Genomic DNA, 16,224 nt, shown 5'->3' on the forward strand with positions numbered 1-16,224 from the left:
GAGTGAAATTATAACATCATATGATCGTGTTCGAATAAATAAAAAATTGCTCGTTCCTGTTCATATCGATAGTACGCCAATAAAACAATAGTTAGCTTTGGTATTGTATAATGACAATTCCTAATTTTGGTGTATTATCGTGTCATTTGTTTATGCCAACAAGTAATGTTCGTCCTCATTCCTCTAGTTCCAGATTGGGCGCATGCTTGCGTCTTGTGAATGGATTGAGGATATACACAAAAGAATAGGTAATGGGAATTTAGGTATGAGCAAGGCTGAGATCGAATAAGAAACTACTTTATGTGGAAGACATGACACCCCATTTGACTATGACTAGTTGTAAAATCATTGTAGCTAGTTATGGTGTGGAAAAGCTGAATAAGTCTACGCCATGATCTTCATTCAAAGATTTATGCCTGAAGCATGGGTCATCCTGTGGTGGTTGAAAAAGATCCAACTGAACCACCTGAAATCTAATTCTTTATGTTTCTTCGAGCAACTCGTATAGGGAAAGAAAGACACATGTGGCTATCAAAGTCTGAAATACTAGTAAGTAATAACATAACCAACTTCCGTAAATAGCCAAACGAGGCATGCCCAAGTCGCCAATGCCTTAACTAAATCTTCTAAATCTTGTCACGATTCCCACTGCGTACTTGATTCACTCTGCTAGGAGACACATCGTCGACATAATACAACCCCCTTCTCTTAGACCATCTCCAACCCTGGGCTAAATGCTATTTTTTAGGTTTTATTCTCCCCCCAAATTCAACCCAATTCATCCTAAATGTGTGGGCTAAAAGCTAAAAGCTAAACAAAAACCAGATTTAGCCCATGATTAGTGGGGCTGGCCCACCATATATATATATATTATTTAGTTTTATATTTATAAATTCATTGAATCCAACGGTTAAGATCTAATTTGATGAAATTCAACAGTAAAAAAAATATTTAACGGTTCAAATTTAAATGTAACGGCTAAATTAATTAAAAAAAATCTTTTATGTGTTTCATATTTTTTCATAGCGTTTAACGAGTTTCATGGTGTCTGTTTGTGATTTTTCAATATTTATCAGAATCTAAATATTTTTAGGTTAAAATGTTCATAAAATTAAATTATGATAGTCTACATAATTTTTTCTTTTAAAAAAGTTACTTTAAGAAAAAAAAAATAGCCTAAATTCATTATTTAATAATCTGAGGCTAAAAATTTAGGCCAGAAGTAGTGGAGCAGAAAAACTGTTTCTGGACTAAAAATTTTAGGTTTTAGCCCAAAGGTTGGTACCTTTTAAAAAATGTACTAGAAACATTAGTACGATATAACCTAATCGATCGGTAATTTGACTGACTGATAAAAGATGATTTGATAATTCTGGAAGAAGCAAGGTATTGTGTAAGGATAAAGATGGGGTGAGTGCAATTGGACCAGGCGTTGTTACTGAGATTATAGTTCCATTGGCAGTGACGACACTCTCTTTTGGAGGATAAATCATGGATGAAAGAGAGACTCGTCATGCGTCATGTAGTCACGATCTCAAGAAGCAATTTAAACTCTTCCCGAATTTCCTGAATTATCCCGATAAACAGAGAGAGATACTTGATCAAAAAAAGACAATATTGTCTTTTCTCCCATGGTTGCAGTAGGCTTAGGTAGTTAGGTTTAAGATTTTCAGTGTCAATTGCCAAGAACAAGCCACACGACAAGAATTAGGATTATTGTGCTACTTAAAGTTGATGGAATCGTCCCATGGAAGAAATTTCCATGCATGTCTAGGTACTCTAATTTTATACAACTAATTACACTTTGCTGGAATTTCACTGAATAACATGTTTTCAAAGATATCTATATGCTCAAGATTTATTAAAATTCCTACATCCTTTGGTAGGGAGCCAAGAAAATGATCTTGAGGTAAATTAAATATATACAAGTTTAACAGACTAATGATTTCTTGCAATATGATACCGCTAAAACTGTTCTCACCAAGATATAAGAGCCTCAAATTCTGACACTCTATATTAAACTTGGCAGGATATTGCCTGGAAGTTGTTGCCTTTTAAGCTTAACTCATTTAATTGACTTAAATTTCCGAAAGAGGATGTAAGATTGCCAAAGAGAGAGAGAGAGTTCCTACTCAAATTTAATAGATATAACTTGTGAAGCTTTCCTACAGCAGGGGGAATGTGACCTGATAATTGGTTCTCAGCATCCCCAAAACCTCCAAGCTAGCCAAATTTACAATCTCATTCGAGATACTTCCTAATATTTTATTTTGTGCAATATGGAATATTTGAAGAGGAGAAGACAGGTTTCCTAAGCATTGAGGTAACGTGCCCCCAAACTTGTCGGTAAACATTTCGAGAAATTCTTGACACAAAAAAAAAAATAAAATAAAAAAAACATTTCGAGAAATTCTAAATGGGCGGCATTAGGGATTGGCAAATACTCATTGGTTATGAGTAATCGCGGTTACCCGCCCATTTAAATTAAACGGTTACGGTTATAGGTAACCGTTTAGATAAATAAACGATTATGGGTATAACCGTTTATCCGCGAAATTTAAATGGGCGGTTATGGGCATTAATCGTGGTTATAAACAGGTAATTGTTTATCCATTTATTTTATATATGTAAAATTAACACAAATCATGTTCTCGATCCAATAATACTTATCACCCAATAAATTAGCAAGGAATTCATCGGTCCTTCTCTCAATAACACTACTACAGGAATGATGATTCTCAACATCAAGGAATTCGCCAAATTAATTTAAATTCCTTGCGAGTAACCATGAAATTGACAGAAATGCTTTGACAGAAATGTCTTCTAAACAATTTTTGTAACCCAATAATACTTACCAAATATTATATTTACCTTCATTGGTAACAGTTAAAAATATTGTCCTTAAACTATTATTTCAATTATTAGAATTGTATAAGGACTTAAAAAATTAAAATACGGAAATGTATGATGAATGTACCTATAACGGTGTTTAATTATTAAAAAAAAAAGAAAATTATGAAATTTTTTTTTAATTTTCAAGTTGTTAAAAAACATGTAGACGGGGTATGGGTATAACCGTTTAGGCAATTACCCAACCAGTAAACGGTTATGCACGTATAAGCATAAACAGTTATGGGTAAATAACCACGGTTACTTGCCCACCATAACCGTTGCCCACCGTGGCATTGCTCAAATCACAGAGAAAGGTCGAGTCGTCAATTCCCCCACTTTTGAGATGGTTGTTAGCAAGGATTAACCACTCAAGCTTATGCAAATCTGTCAAAGGAGGGACCTTTTCACGCGATGATGGTGGGTGATTTGGTCCTGCGTGTAGGATGAGTCCCCTTAACTTTACATGGTTGTTGATTTGTGGATCTTTTACGTGTGACTCACTAATTGGGTCTCATGTGAGGGAGCGTGTTGAAATGTCCTACGTTGACCTTATCAATGACAAAAGAAGAGTTTAAGTATCATTACCCCAGTCTAACTAACACCGAGGTTTTTTATGATAAAGCCCAACAATTGACAAATTATGCAAATAATACTTACCAAGTTGATAACAATACCAATGTTGTTAGAAGTGGGCATTCAATCCGTCACTCTAATAATTCTACAAGACCAACTTTAAGGTGATCAGCTTTTGTGCATCAACACTTTGGTTGTAAATTATCTGATTCCAAATTTTTAAATATTTGGACTTGACTCGCCAAATATGGGTCAAGTATATTGTCTCTAGTGTTGGAAAGTGCCACGGTAGATTGGTAGATACATAGCTCTAGCATTCATCAAATATTACCGGCCGACCGGCTTGTTGGAAAGTAGCTTCTAAACTGTCTATTTTCTAGCTTAGCTTACAAGTTAAGTTGGAAAAAGTGTGCTAGTAGACTTTGCCATGGTCAAGTTAGGGTTGGAAATTGCCCATCCATACAGATTTAGCAGACTTTTCTCTTTCTTAACAATTATTTATTTAATTCACAAACACTGTAGTTTTAATATATATATATATATATATTATGGACTTGACTTGATATATATGGGTCGACCATATTGTCTCATTGCACAGTGCCATGGTAAACTGGTAGATATATAGCTGGCATTCATAAATCATTACTGGCCGACAAGCTTTAAATAAGGGGTTGGTTTTGTTTCTATTTTCTAGCTTACCTTACAAGTTAAGTTGGAAAAAGTGTGCTCGTAGACTTTGGCAGGGTCAAGTTGGTGTTGGAAATTGCCATCTAAATAGCCTTAGGAGTCTGGATTTCAAATTAGAAATATTTTTTTTCAAAATATCAAACTTTTTCACCGACGCCTTTGCGCCTAACAATTATTTATCCAACCCACCAACTTTATCGCATTATTAAATATATATATATATATATATATATTTAACTTTCTAATAAACTTAAGGAAAAATATAGAAAGTGAGGGTAGGAAAGGGACGGTAAGAGAGAAAGTGCTCTCAACTTTCTATAATTGCTTATTTTCTCTTGTAGTCTTACACCTTTAATTATACTACTTATGTGGGTTTTACTTGCCTTACAAGTAACACGAGTCTTCCAAATCTTATTGGAATCCTACTTCTAGATTTACAAAATCACACTCTTAAATAATATTAACTACGATACTTCCCCTTGATGTGTAAAGCTTAAGAAATAGTCGTATCAGGTTTTTTCGGATGATTGTTGGAGCCTTCAATTGGCATATAGAGAGTCACACATGCAATCTAGATCAAGGTTGCTTAAAGGAAACATAAACTCACAAAACTAACAATGGTATAACCACTGACGGAGGCACATAAGGACTATAGTAGTCCAAGGCCTACCCTGACTTGAAAAAATAAGATTAGTAGTAACTTATTTCTATTGCTTTGCAACCCTTCTCAATACTTTTAAAAAAATTCAATCATTATTTATCTTTTACATCCAACAGATCTCATCCCAAAATTAAGTATAATATTTCAAATGATCATTTATCACAAATCAATAACATTTAAATTAAAACTCATCATTCACTTTAATTAAAAAAAAAATCGTCTTTCACGTATGCATTGGTAGAGCTATTCCCCCTATTCTTCTTGAATTTCATATATTTAGCCATTCTAAATTTCAAATTTATTGAATAAAGACAATAAGGTTTGTAAAACTCTATTATTCTCTATAACATATTTGTTTCTATTCTATCCTACCTCTTACTTGGGTTTTAGGATTTGCAAAATTCCAGTAATTCTCTCTATTGAATTTGATAATTCTTTCAATGGTGTAGATAACATCATGCAATGGTTCCAAAATATGAAATTCATCGAGAGTAATTATGATTACTATGAATAGATAAATTATCTATGTATACAAGATGAGACGGAAAAAAATTTCCTTACTAGGAATTGGAATCACTTCAAAAGAATGAAACTTGAAAGTGAGGACGAATTCAAAAGAGGAAAGTAAAACAAAGAAATAGTCGAAGAAAAATAAATAAATAAACATCGAAAGAAACACATCTTCAAATTGTTAAGCTTCCCCTAAACAAATGCTTTCCAAAAAAATAATGAAATGCAACATGCAAATGATATATATATAATTTGTATGAGAAGCCAATCATTATACCAACAAGAATGATAGAGTACAAAAACACATGTAGTTTTGAATCCTTCTTCACAAACTAGCACATTCTCTAAAATATAACATGTTTGAGCAATATAGCCGAAAATTGACGTTACAAAATGTAATTAAGTCTTACATCATCAACTTAACTTTAACCCTTAACTTTACCAGACATACGCTCCACTTGTCACTTAAAGTGTTTTGGGGTGAATATACACAAAACATCTTTACATGAATGCTCTATCATAGACCTGCAAATTGATCCCATCTCCACTTGTCACTTAATGTTTGGTAAAGCTAGAATTTCATCGATCAAGCATAATTCGTATGCAAATAAGTTTGTTTGGCAAGCATTGATCAACTAGCCATATGTACTGTATTTTTTTATTTAACAAATACGAGAACTCTCTCACATAAAATATATTAATATTACATGCTATACCACGTACTAACAATAAGCTTCTATTCACATATACCACTTGCTCGAAGTTTGTTTCTGATCCGACACATTTGTGCCATAGCATCACTGATGTCCAATCTTTCTCTAGGCAACTCTGCTGAGCAAGCAACACCAATTTCTAAAACTGACATTAAACTTTTTTCAATTTGGACGTGATTCCTTTTGCTATCCTCGTCATGACAATCACTCTCTTGAACAAGAACAGGATCCAAAACCTCTTCCACTTTCTCTGGCAGAGCTGCCTTCACAAAGTTATGAAGGTTTGAAGCTCCCTCAAACATGTTATCGGTTGGTCGCTTTCCTGTAAATATTTCCAACAGGAGGATACAAAAGCTGTACACATCACCTTGTGTCCACACTTCATGTCCCATGCCATATTCTGCATTCCACAATTCAGAACATTATATTCTAATTTTCTAGTGAAGTGCTAAAAGGCCATTTCATATTTGAAAATTTTAAAATAAATACTGCACAATCTTAAAATACTAGCTAGGAAAAAATAGACAACTGTGTATTTACCTGGAGGAGCATAACCAATAGTTCCCTTGATCCCTAAAGAACTTGATTGATTTCCCGAAGAATTTTCAGCAGCTTTTGGGAGGAACCTCACCAACCCGAAGTCACCTACATGTGCAACCATGTCCTCATTGAGAAGAATATTGCTGGGTTTGAGGTCGCAATGAACTATTGGCGTCTCACAATGATGATGGAGATAATCCAGTGCCATAGAAACATCAATAACAATATTCAACCTCTAAGAAATTGTTAAGCTCCTTGGCCTCTGACTTGTCTCACCAATTGTATGAGTTGGATGCAACCATTCCTCCAAGCTCCCGTTAACCATGAACTCATAAATTAAGGCCTTGAAGTCGTGACCGCGATAATCAAAACCAGAACATGCCGAGAGTACCTTGACAAGATTACGGTGTCTAATATTTCTTAAAGCCTCGCACTCAGCAATAAAACTTTTGTAAGCTCCCAGACGAGCAAGGTTGAGTACTTTGACAGCAATTGTTTCACCTTGCTCAAGTACTCCTTTATAGACAGACCCAAAACTGCCCATACCAATCAAGTTGACAGAGGAAAATCCATCAGTAGCTTTGAGAAGACTTTGGTAAGAGACTGAGAGAAATTTTTCTGAATCACTTGAAGTCCGCTCTATTTTTGCCCTCTGTGGCCGACGGAGGTACAAAAAGACTAGTGCAAAAGTAACGCCAAGAATCCCACAAACCAGAGAAATTATCAATTTCATTTTTGGGCTTAATCCTCCCTTGTTGGTGTTGGAAATTCAAATAAAAACAGGCTATAAAAGGTTGCTTCTAGCTGTTAGTTTCTTTACAGGTTGTATCCACACATGCTGCAACTACAAAGACTAAAGTTTCCTCCATGTGCTAGCTGAAATGGTGATGAAAGACAGCAAGTGTGCTGCCATGTGATGTGCTAGCAGGAAGACAGCAGTGTGCTGCTGTGTATTAGCCGAAAGAGTGTTGATTGCAAGCTGGAAAGATAGCTGCATATGTGTGCTAGACTGTCCAAAGTTCTTGCATGTGTTTTAAAGGGTGTAAAGATGTTAAACACTCCATTCATTGCATGTGTTGTTGCATTGTTTATCAATTTCTGTTTTGTATAAATAGGCCATCTTGCTAAGCTTTATAGCATCCCATCCAAATCCCATTTCCATTCTCATTTTCAGCTTGTAAGCTTTAAGAGTTGTAAACTCTTCTAATATTTCAAAGTGTTTGTTATCACCAAGCTTGCTACTTCTTTCATATATCAAAGTCCAAGTGTTTTACCAAAGCTTGTTGCTTCCCTCCTTTCTCTATTTCTTTGTCCAATTTTATTGAGAGTGAAAGTGAGAGGTGTGATAGAGTTTGTAAACTTATCACTGGTATTGAGTTAGTAAACTCTTGTGAATACCAACAGTTGGAATGTTGGAGTTTGCACTTGGGCAAATGGAATCCAGGAATTCCCCCACAAAGCTTGCTATTTCCTTCAATCGATGTGGCAGTTGCATTCCTGAAAACCCCCTTCATTGGTACCATGCCCTCAAAGTTGTTATAAGATAGATTCAAAGATTGCAAAACTTGAAGACGCTCTAAGAATTCTGGAATCGAGCCTGACAAGTTGTTGCGAGAAAGATATAATTCTTTGATTCCTCTTAGTGAACTCAGAGATGATGGAATCGTCCCTTGAAAGAAGTTTCCTTGCAGGTCTAGAGATTCAATTTTTATGCAACTACCAAGACTTGTTGGAATTTCCCCATACAGCATGTTTTCTCCAGATTTATCAAATTTCCTACTTCTTTGGGAAGGAAACCAGTCAACTAATTTTTAGAGAAATCCAATTCCACATAGGAAGATGACAGACCAATGACTTGAGGGGATATGACACCGCTGAGGTTGTTATTAGCAAGAATCAAGGTAATCAATTTCTGGCACTCACCTAGACTTGAGGGAATATTGCCGTCAAGTTTGTTACCGGCTAAACTCAATATGGATAGTTCACTTAAATTCCCAAATGACGACGGGATATAGCCGGAGAGATTGTTAAAACCCAAATCTAATTCGTACAACTTCCAAAGCTTTCCCACATCAGTGGGGATGCTTTCTGAAAATTGGTTCTGAGCAAACCAAATGCTCTCTAGGTTAGCCAGATTTCCAATCCCATGGGGGATGCTTCCTGATATTTTATTGTGTTCTACATGCAAGAATACAAGAGAAGAAGACAAGTTGGCCATGCATTGAGTTAAATTGCCCCCAAAATTGTTTGTATCGAACATCAGTTGTTGTAAACGGGTAGCATTAGTCAGATCGCAAACAAAGCTCAAGTCATCGATTTCCCCCCTTCCAAGATTGTTGTAAGCAATATTCAAGGACTCAAGATTAACTAAACTTTTCAAAGAAGGAACTTTCCCCTGAAATTTGTTTCCTTCCATCCAAAGATAAGTTAGAGTTGAGGCATTAGATAACGAAATGGGAAGAGGTCCAGTAAATTTGTTGTGGCCGACCCCTAAATATTCTAGACTTGGAAAGACAATACCTAGGTTTGGAGGTAAAGTGCCTTGGATTCTGTTGACTGTAACGTCAATGATACTAATGGAAGAGAGATTATAGAGTGAGGGAGGGATCACATCTGAGAACCTATTACTACCCAAACCAAGAGCTTTAAAATTGGCCATTTGACCAAAGATATCTGGAATACGCCCATAAAAATCATTACCAGGTGCTATAAGCAACTCAAGAGATGATAAATTGGCAAAGGAGTAGGGGATACTTCCTGTAAGTTTGTTGAAGAGTATCGAAATTATTCTCAACTTCGACAAAGTGCCAACCTCCTCAGGAAGTCTTCCTACAAGAAAATTCCCACCAAAAGCAATTCTGGTTAGCTGAGAGCAACGCGATAAGTTTGAGGGAATTTCACCGGTAAGGGAATTATTCTCCCAAACTATATCTTGCAATCTTGAGAGACGGCCGATTTCTGGAGGAATTTTGTGGCTCAAGTTATTGTTGGTGAGAGAAAGTACTCTCAAAAAACTCAAATTCCCAACATGTGGTGACAGAGAGCCTGAAAGATTGAAGGACTGCAGGTTCAACACCGTGACCCTCTTGTGACGACGACCACATGTGACACCACGCCAATTGCAAAAATGGTTGGTTTCGTTCCATGAAGTCAAGGCTTCAACAGGGTCATAGGTTATCCTCGCTTTGATTTCAAGCAAGGCCAATCGATCCGTCTCATTTCCACTCAGTCTCAAGGCAAGGCATGAGTGAAAAATAAGGACATGAAAGGAAAAATATGAGAAAAGCAAAACTGAAAAGAACTTGTTCATCCCCATGGTGGTTGCTTCTTGTTATGTGCTTACAGCAGCTCTGCGGAGAATACATCTAATTTATAAGCAACCTGCCGCATAATATCAATACGTTGAGGCATATTCATCCCCCAAAACACGCAATTACTGTCCTAGTTAATGATGCCACAGTATTGGGGTCGGTTTTGTTTAACATTTTGCGGGTTTTTTTTTGCATGAATCGGATTGGAAATAAGTTTTTAATTTTCATTTCAAAAATTTTGGATCAGGATAATCTCAAATTTTTTGGAACATAATTTGGAAACTCATATATTGTACAGTTCTTTCATTAAGTAACCACTGAGGCACTTGTTATTCACGAACTCATTGTACACTTCGTTACTATTTTGCCACTAACTTAGCATCAGATTGACCACTTACTACGGTCTAGTGATATTCCTTTTTCACTTGTAAGTGAGAGGTCTCAAAAAACAAAACAAAACAAAAAAAAATACACCCAGCACCAGATTATAGAATGGAATAAGTAAACACCAAGTGGGTCAACTATATCAAGATAAGGAGAGTGCAAGGTGTGGTAGGTAATCAAGATAAGGAGAATGCAAATTGAATCCAAGGACGACCCCTCCACAGGTCCGCTTGGTATAACTAAGGAGTTTGGGAGATTGAAATCGCATCAGGGATGAGGCTGGAAATGCCATTAGGTTTTAGAAGTTAAGATAAGGCTTGACTGGTCATTAGGATGGGGGGGAAAATTTTTGGGAAATACTAGAAAAAATGTCCATGCGTTCCTGCAGGACTTGAATGCACCAGTCTTAATAAAACACATTTTAACCTGGAAAAAAATTCAACATAATCATGAACAAACAAAAGGGATAGATGAGTCAACGGTGTCGGTAAGATAAGCAGTTTGGCTTTTATATACATTCAACCGAGCTAATTACAAAAGATATGGTTGCAAAAAATGCTTTCTTTGTTTCCCTGAGAAACAAAAGCAACATGCATTTTACACATATATTGCCCTTGAAGTTAAGATGGCAAAATATATGTCCTACAGGCCAGCCACCTGTTTTAGCAGTTAAACAAAAAAACATAAAAAGTGTTTCGTTCTTGTTTCATCAGCTAGGCAATTAAGTAGAAGAATGTTTGTTCAAGTTGATGCAAAGAGAGTTCACCTTATACATCAACACTAAGTAAAAATGATAATACAGAACTGGCCAAACCACTTACCCTAACAAAAAAATGCCAAGAATAAACTTGTGTCAATATGTAGCCAAAGGGAGACATAAACTACAAATCAACAGTGACTAAAAACAAAATCTCAGAGACCAAACATGCACAAACATGCAGCAAAAAGAAAAAGAAAAATTGTTGGAAAAACTGACCCTTAATTATGATTCTACAGATCATGCGCAACCCTCTCCTAAAACCAAACTAAACACAAGATAAGCTAAATAACAAATGACTTCATTCAATAAATTTACAAAATTAACTGCAAATCACTAAATTAGCCTCTTGAATTCAGCCAGAGTACTCATCAGGAAACCCAACATTTTTCAGAATATGATTAGCATTTTGACCAGTCATTTTCAATGTGAATTTCACACTTGGTTCGACTCTTGCACCACTTTTGTTCCAAATCTCATATTCCAGTAACCGGTCCCAACATCTTGCACTTTAATAAAAGAGCATTGTAAGATTGTAGAGATGCATAGAACAGATAAAGTTAATGACAGAGAGCTAAGCTACTTCACCTCTTCTATAAGTCCACGTCTCCACCCAAGCCTAAACATCCCGACATTGCCCCAATAGGTGTGTCGTCCTGACCTGCAAGATTTACAAAGAAGAAGCAGAGAAATCGATGTATAAGCACAGAGCTTGTCATCCAAAATTCAAAGCTGAAAACAGACAGAAGAATTAAAGAGTTGTGCCTATGAAAAAAATGAGAGAGCAGGTACCAAAACAATCTATGAAGAAAAAGAATTTGAGGTGAATGAGTGGATAAATTGCTACATAAAAAGCTCATTTCAGGTCGATGATCCCTTTCTCACCTTAATAACATTTTACAATTACAATTAGTAAAATTTTCTTAATAAGGGGAAAGGCGGAAGGTATAAGGATTAGAAATGGAAACCTTATATAGTGATTAAGACCCTTAAATTAACTTGCGAAACTTGAATAGTCCGTCCCTTCACGCAGCTGCAAGAACCAATCGTTAATTTGGAAATTATTCAATACGTGTTAAAACATGAATCAGAAAAGGCACAAAGCAAAAAACGAAAATCATTTACCTTAATGACAAAGCACTCTGGAGTCTAAACGGTTACATTATCTTATTGTTTAAAAACTGAAAATCTACAAAGTGTTAACATTTGCACATATATCAGAAAAAGCATTATCGCTTGGAAAACCAACAACTGTAACGTAAACTACTAAATACCAAATTAAATACTCGAACATGACAACCCCAAACATAAACAAAATTCTATATGAATTCAAAAAAAATATTAATTAGGGAAAAGAATCCCAAACATAAACAAAATCCCAAACCAATTAAATAAAACTCATGCCAACCCGTGCCTTCCTCATCTTTCCCTCCTTCCCTTGTTTTTTTTACCCTCATGCCATAAATCTCTCTCCTCTTAGAATTGTATAAACAACGGCAGAAAACATCAATACAGTAATGAAAATAAACACAGACCTCAAGAAAAAAAAACCCAATTACGCATCAACTTCATGTTTTGTGGAAAATATGGAAGAGAATGTTTTTTCTCATTATATTTCTCTACAAGATTACAAGGATATATATACATAAAAAACGGGAAGGCTTATGTCCAATCACCCTAAATTAAGGGATACAAGTGTGTAGGTAGGATAAGGTAGGACGGCTTAGGACGGCTTGTTAGGACAAGGTAGGACGGCTTGTTAGGACGGCTTAGGACGGCTTGTTCTTCCAATACTCCCCCTCAAGCTGGATCAAGGAGGTTAATTGATCCAAGCTTGGAGAGCAGACTTTGAAACTGAGGAGAAGCAAGAGACTTCGTGAAAATATCAGCAAGTTGATCTTGGCTTCGAGTGAATGTGGTTTGAATTACCTTGGACTGGACTTGTTCCCGAACGTAGTGACAGTCAACTTCAATGGGTTTGGTGCGTTCATGGAACACCGGATTGGAGGCAATATGCATAGCTGCTTGATTGTCACAGAAAAGAGACATAGGTGTATTGATTGAGAACCCCAAGTCCGAGAGAAGGCCCTTGAGCGAAATGAGTTCACATGCAGTGGAAGCCATGGCTCTATACTCAGCTTCGGCACTTGAGCGAGCAATTACATTTTGTTTTTTGCTCTTCCATGTCACGAGGTTTCCTCCAACCAACGTGCAGTAGCCAGTAGTGGATTTTCTATCAATAGCATTCCCTGCCCAGTCAGCATCGGTGTAGGCAATGATTTGAGTATGACCATTGTTTTTCATGACGATTCCTCGACCAATGGAGCCTTTGAGGTATCTGAGAATTCTTTTAACAACATTTAAATGAGCTTCAGTGGGTGCATGCATGAATTGGCTTACAAGACTGACGGCGTAAGTTATATCCGGTATGGTGATGGTGAGATATATAAGCTTACCCACCAATCGTTGGTAGTAATTGATATCACTGAGAGGTTCTCCTGTCAAGTCCAACTTCAATTTGCTATCAAGAGGAGTACGAGTTGGTTTGCAATTCATCATCTTCACTTCTTGAAGTAAGTCAATCACATATTTCCTTTGACTCAAAAAAAGTCCCTTGGGGGAAGTGGCCAGTTTAATCCCAAGGAAGTATTTTAAAACTCCTAAGTCTTTAATAGCAAATTGTTGATGAAGAGAATGTTTAAGAGTGTGAATCTCATCAATGTTATCACCTGTGATGATGACATCATCAACATAGATTAGTACAACTAATTTGCCAACTGATCCTATTCGAACAAACAAGGAGGAATCAGCATGACTTCTCTTGAACCCAAAATTTTCAAGTACCGAGCTCAGTTTGGCATACCAGGCACGAGGAGATTGTTTCAAGCCATAGATTGACTTATGAAGCTTGCAAGCCATACCTGAATTCTGTGGTTGTGGATGACCAGGGGTAGTTGCATGTAGACTTCCTCTTCGAGGTCTCCATGTAAAAAAGCATTTTTTACATCCATTTGGTACAATGGTCATTCATGGTTCACTGCAACAAATAACAAAACCCTTATTGTGCTCATCTTAGCCACGGGAGCAAATGTCTCCTTATAGTCCACTCCAAAAGTTTGAGTAAAACCGTGAGCCACCAATCTTGCCTTGTGTCGTTCAATTGAGCCATCAGAATTAAACTTGATTTTATAGACCCACCGACTGCCTACCACCTTCTTGCCTTTGGGGAGTTGAACTACACTCCAGGTTTTATTTTCATTCAAGGCTTTGAGTTCTTCTTCCATGGCTAGCCTCCACACAACTTGACGATTGGCTTCTTGAAAGTTCCTTGGTTCACTTTCATAGGACAGTTTACTGAGGAAGGCTGCATGAGAGTGAGAGACTTTGGAGTAATTTACAAACTTGTGAATAGGGTACCTTGCATGGTAAGTTTCATAGTCTTGCAGCCTTGATGGTGGATGTCGATCTCGAGTCGAATTCCTGCGGGGTTGAGCTGGGATCACAATAGGTTCAGCTCCACTCTCTTGTATAGATGTTGTGTTATGGTCATGAGGAACTACTTGTGCTTCTGAGGCTTCAGTGTCGTCTCCAATAAGCAGGTTGTCATTAAGAGTTGCATGAGAGTCCCGGTTGTGAGGTAGTGAATGGACACAGTCACTTGGTTCGACTGGATTTGGCAATGGGAAGAGATCTAGGAAATGCTCCCCCTGACGATTTTGATCTGATGATTTGTTGAAATATGGTTGGTTTTCATCAAACCGTACATCTCTTGAGACAAACATCTTCCTGGAGCACGGATTGTAGCATTTGTACCCTTTTTGGGTGGAGGTGTATCCCATGAAAACACACTTGACAGCTTTGGGATCAAGCTTGTCTCGGTGATGGGATTGAATATGAACATAACATGCACATCCAAATATTCTCAGATGGGAAAGATTAATTTTTTTGTTTTGCATAACCTCAGATGGTGATTTTGTATCCAGAACACGACTAGGCAGTCTGTTGATAAGGTAGGTGGCTGCAAGAACTCCTTGAGACCAGAACCTCTTAGGCACATTCATTTGCAACATTAGCGCCCTGGTTTTTTCAAGTAGGTCCCGATTCTTCCTTTCGGCAATTCCATTTTGCTGAGGAGTACCTACACAACTTGTTTGATGTATAATTCCATGGGTGCTCAAATAGTTAGTCATATTTTTGGATGTATATTCAGTGCCATTATCAGACCTTAGTATGTGGATTTGGGACGAAAAATGGTTCATGACAAGATTATGAAAGTCCTTGAAAGCATCCATAACTTCACTTTTGAATTTTAGGAGGTACAACCAAGTGGCTCTTGAGAAGTCATCAACAAAGATAACGTAGTACCTATAACCATCAAAAGACTCTAGAGGTGCAGGTCCCCAAACATCGGAGTGCACCATCTCAAACAACTTGCTAGTCCTAGACATGGAAGAATTGAATGGAAGTCTAGTAGATTTTGACAAATGACAAATTTCACATACAAGGGAGGATTTGCATAAACTAGGGAACAACGTAGACAACACAGATTCTGAGGGATGGGCTAGGCGTTGATGCCACAACCGATGTTCTAGGTTTGAGCTGACTTGGAACCCCTTTGGAACATTGAGGTTCTCTAAAAAATAGTACAGCCCATTTAGGTAGTGACCTTCACCAATCAGCTTCTTGGTGGCTAGATCCTGAAAAACAACATTGTGTGGGGAAAAAATTGCACGACAGTTTAGAGAGTTTGTAATCCTTCCTACGGACAATAATTGAAAAGGAAAAGATGGAACATATAACGCTGTGGACTCAACAGTTTCTGAGATCAGTTTAACTTTCCCTCTACCTAGAACTGGCACACCTCTACCATTTGCTACAGAAACTAGTGATGGTTTAGTGTAGCTTTCAAAATCGTATAGCTTAGAATATTGATTTGTCATGTGATCTGTGGCACCTGAGTCTATAATCCAAAAATCATGAGAGTGACTAACATTTAGAGCAGTTGAAAGAGCACACATGATACTTGGAATGTCTCCTTGAGGTACATGACCAGATTCAGCTAAGAACCCTGCAAACTGTCCAAGAAGAGCAGTTTGACTTTCCCCAGTCGACGTTTCACCTGTGCTTCCTTTTCTGGTTTGAAGGTAGGTTGAGAACTCATTCAACAAGTCAGCCGGATTGGCTGTAAAGTTCATC

At 37.1% G+C, this 16,224-nt stretch overlaps 1 protein-coding gene, 1 long non-coding RNA gene and 1 pseudogene across 2 annotated transcripts; all 3 read right to left on the minus strand.

The window, feature by feature from the left end:
* Positions 1 to 5,758: 5,758 nt before the first annotated feature.
* Positions 5,759 to 10,131, minus strand: LOC137735407 (probable LRR receptor-like serine/threonine-protein kinase At3g47570; annotated as a pseudogene).
* A 936-nt stretch (positions 10,132 to 11,067) lies between these two features.
* On the minus strand, positions 11,068 to 12,546 carry LOC137735743 (uncharacterized). The gene is made up of 3 exons (XR_011068682.1): positions 12,154 to 12,546; positions 11,997 to 12,061; positions 11,068 to 11,689 (listed from the first exon to the last, which is right to left on the minus strand). It is a non-coding gene; the product is annotated as an uncharacterized lncRNA (long non-coding RNA).
* Positions 12,547 to 12,828: 282 nt separating this feature from the next.
* Positions 12,829 to 13,947, minus strand: LOC137734197 (uncharacterized mitochondrial protein AtMg00810-like). Its single transcript, XM_068473503.1, has one exon. The coding sequence runs from the start codon at positions 13,945 to 13,947 to the stop codon at positions 12,829 to 12,831; it is 1,119 nt and encodes a 372-aa protein (XP_068329604.1).
* Positions 13,948 to 16,224: the final 2,277 nt, after the last annotated feature.

The sequence above is a fragment of the Pyrus communis genome, chromosome 5 (genome assembly GCF_963583255.1).
Source record: "Pyrus communis chromosome 5, drPyrComm1.1, whole genome shotgun sequence".
Lineage (NCBI taxonomy): Eukaryota > Viridiplantae > Streptophyta > Magnoliopsida > Rosales > Rosaceae > Pyrus > Pyrus communis.

Bases quoted from the DNA above. Each gene is read 5' to 3' on its own strand.
- LOC137734197 (XM_068473503.1), bottom strand. From the start codon at position 13,947: ATGGCTTGCAAGCTTCATAAGTCAATCTATGGCTTGAAACAATCTCCT.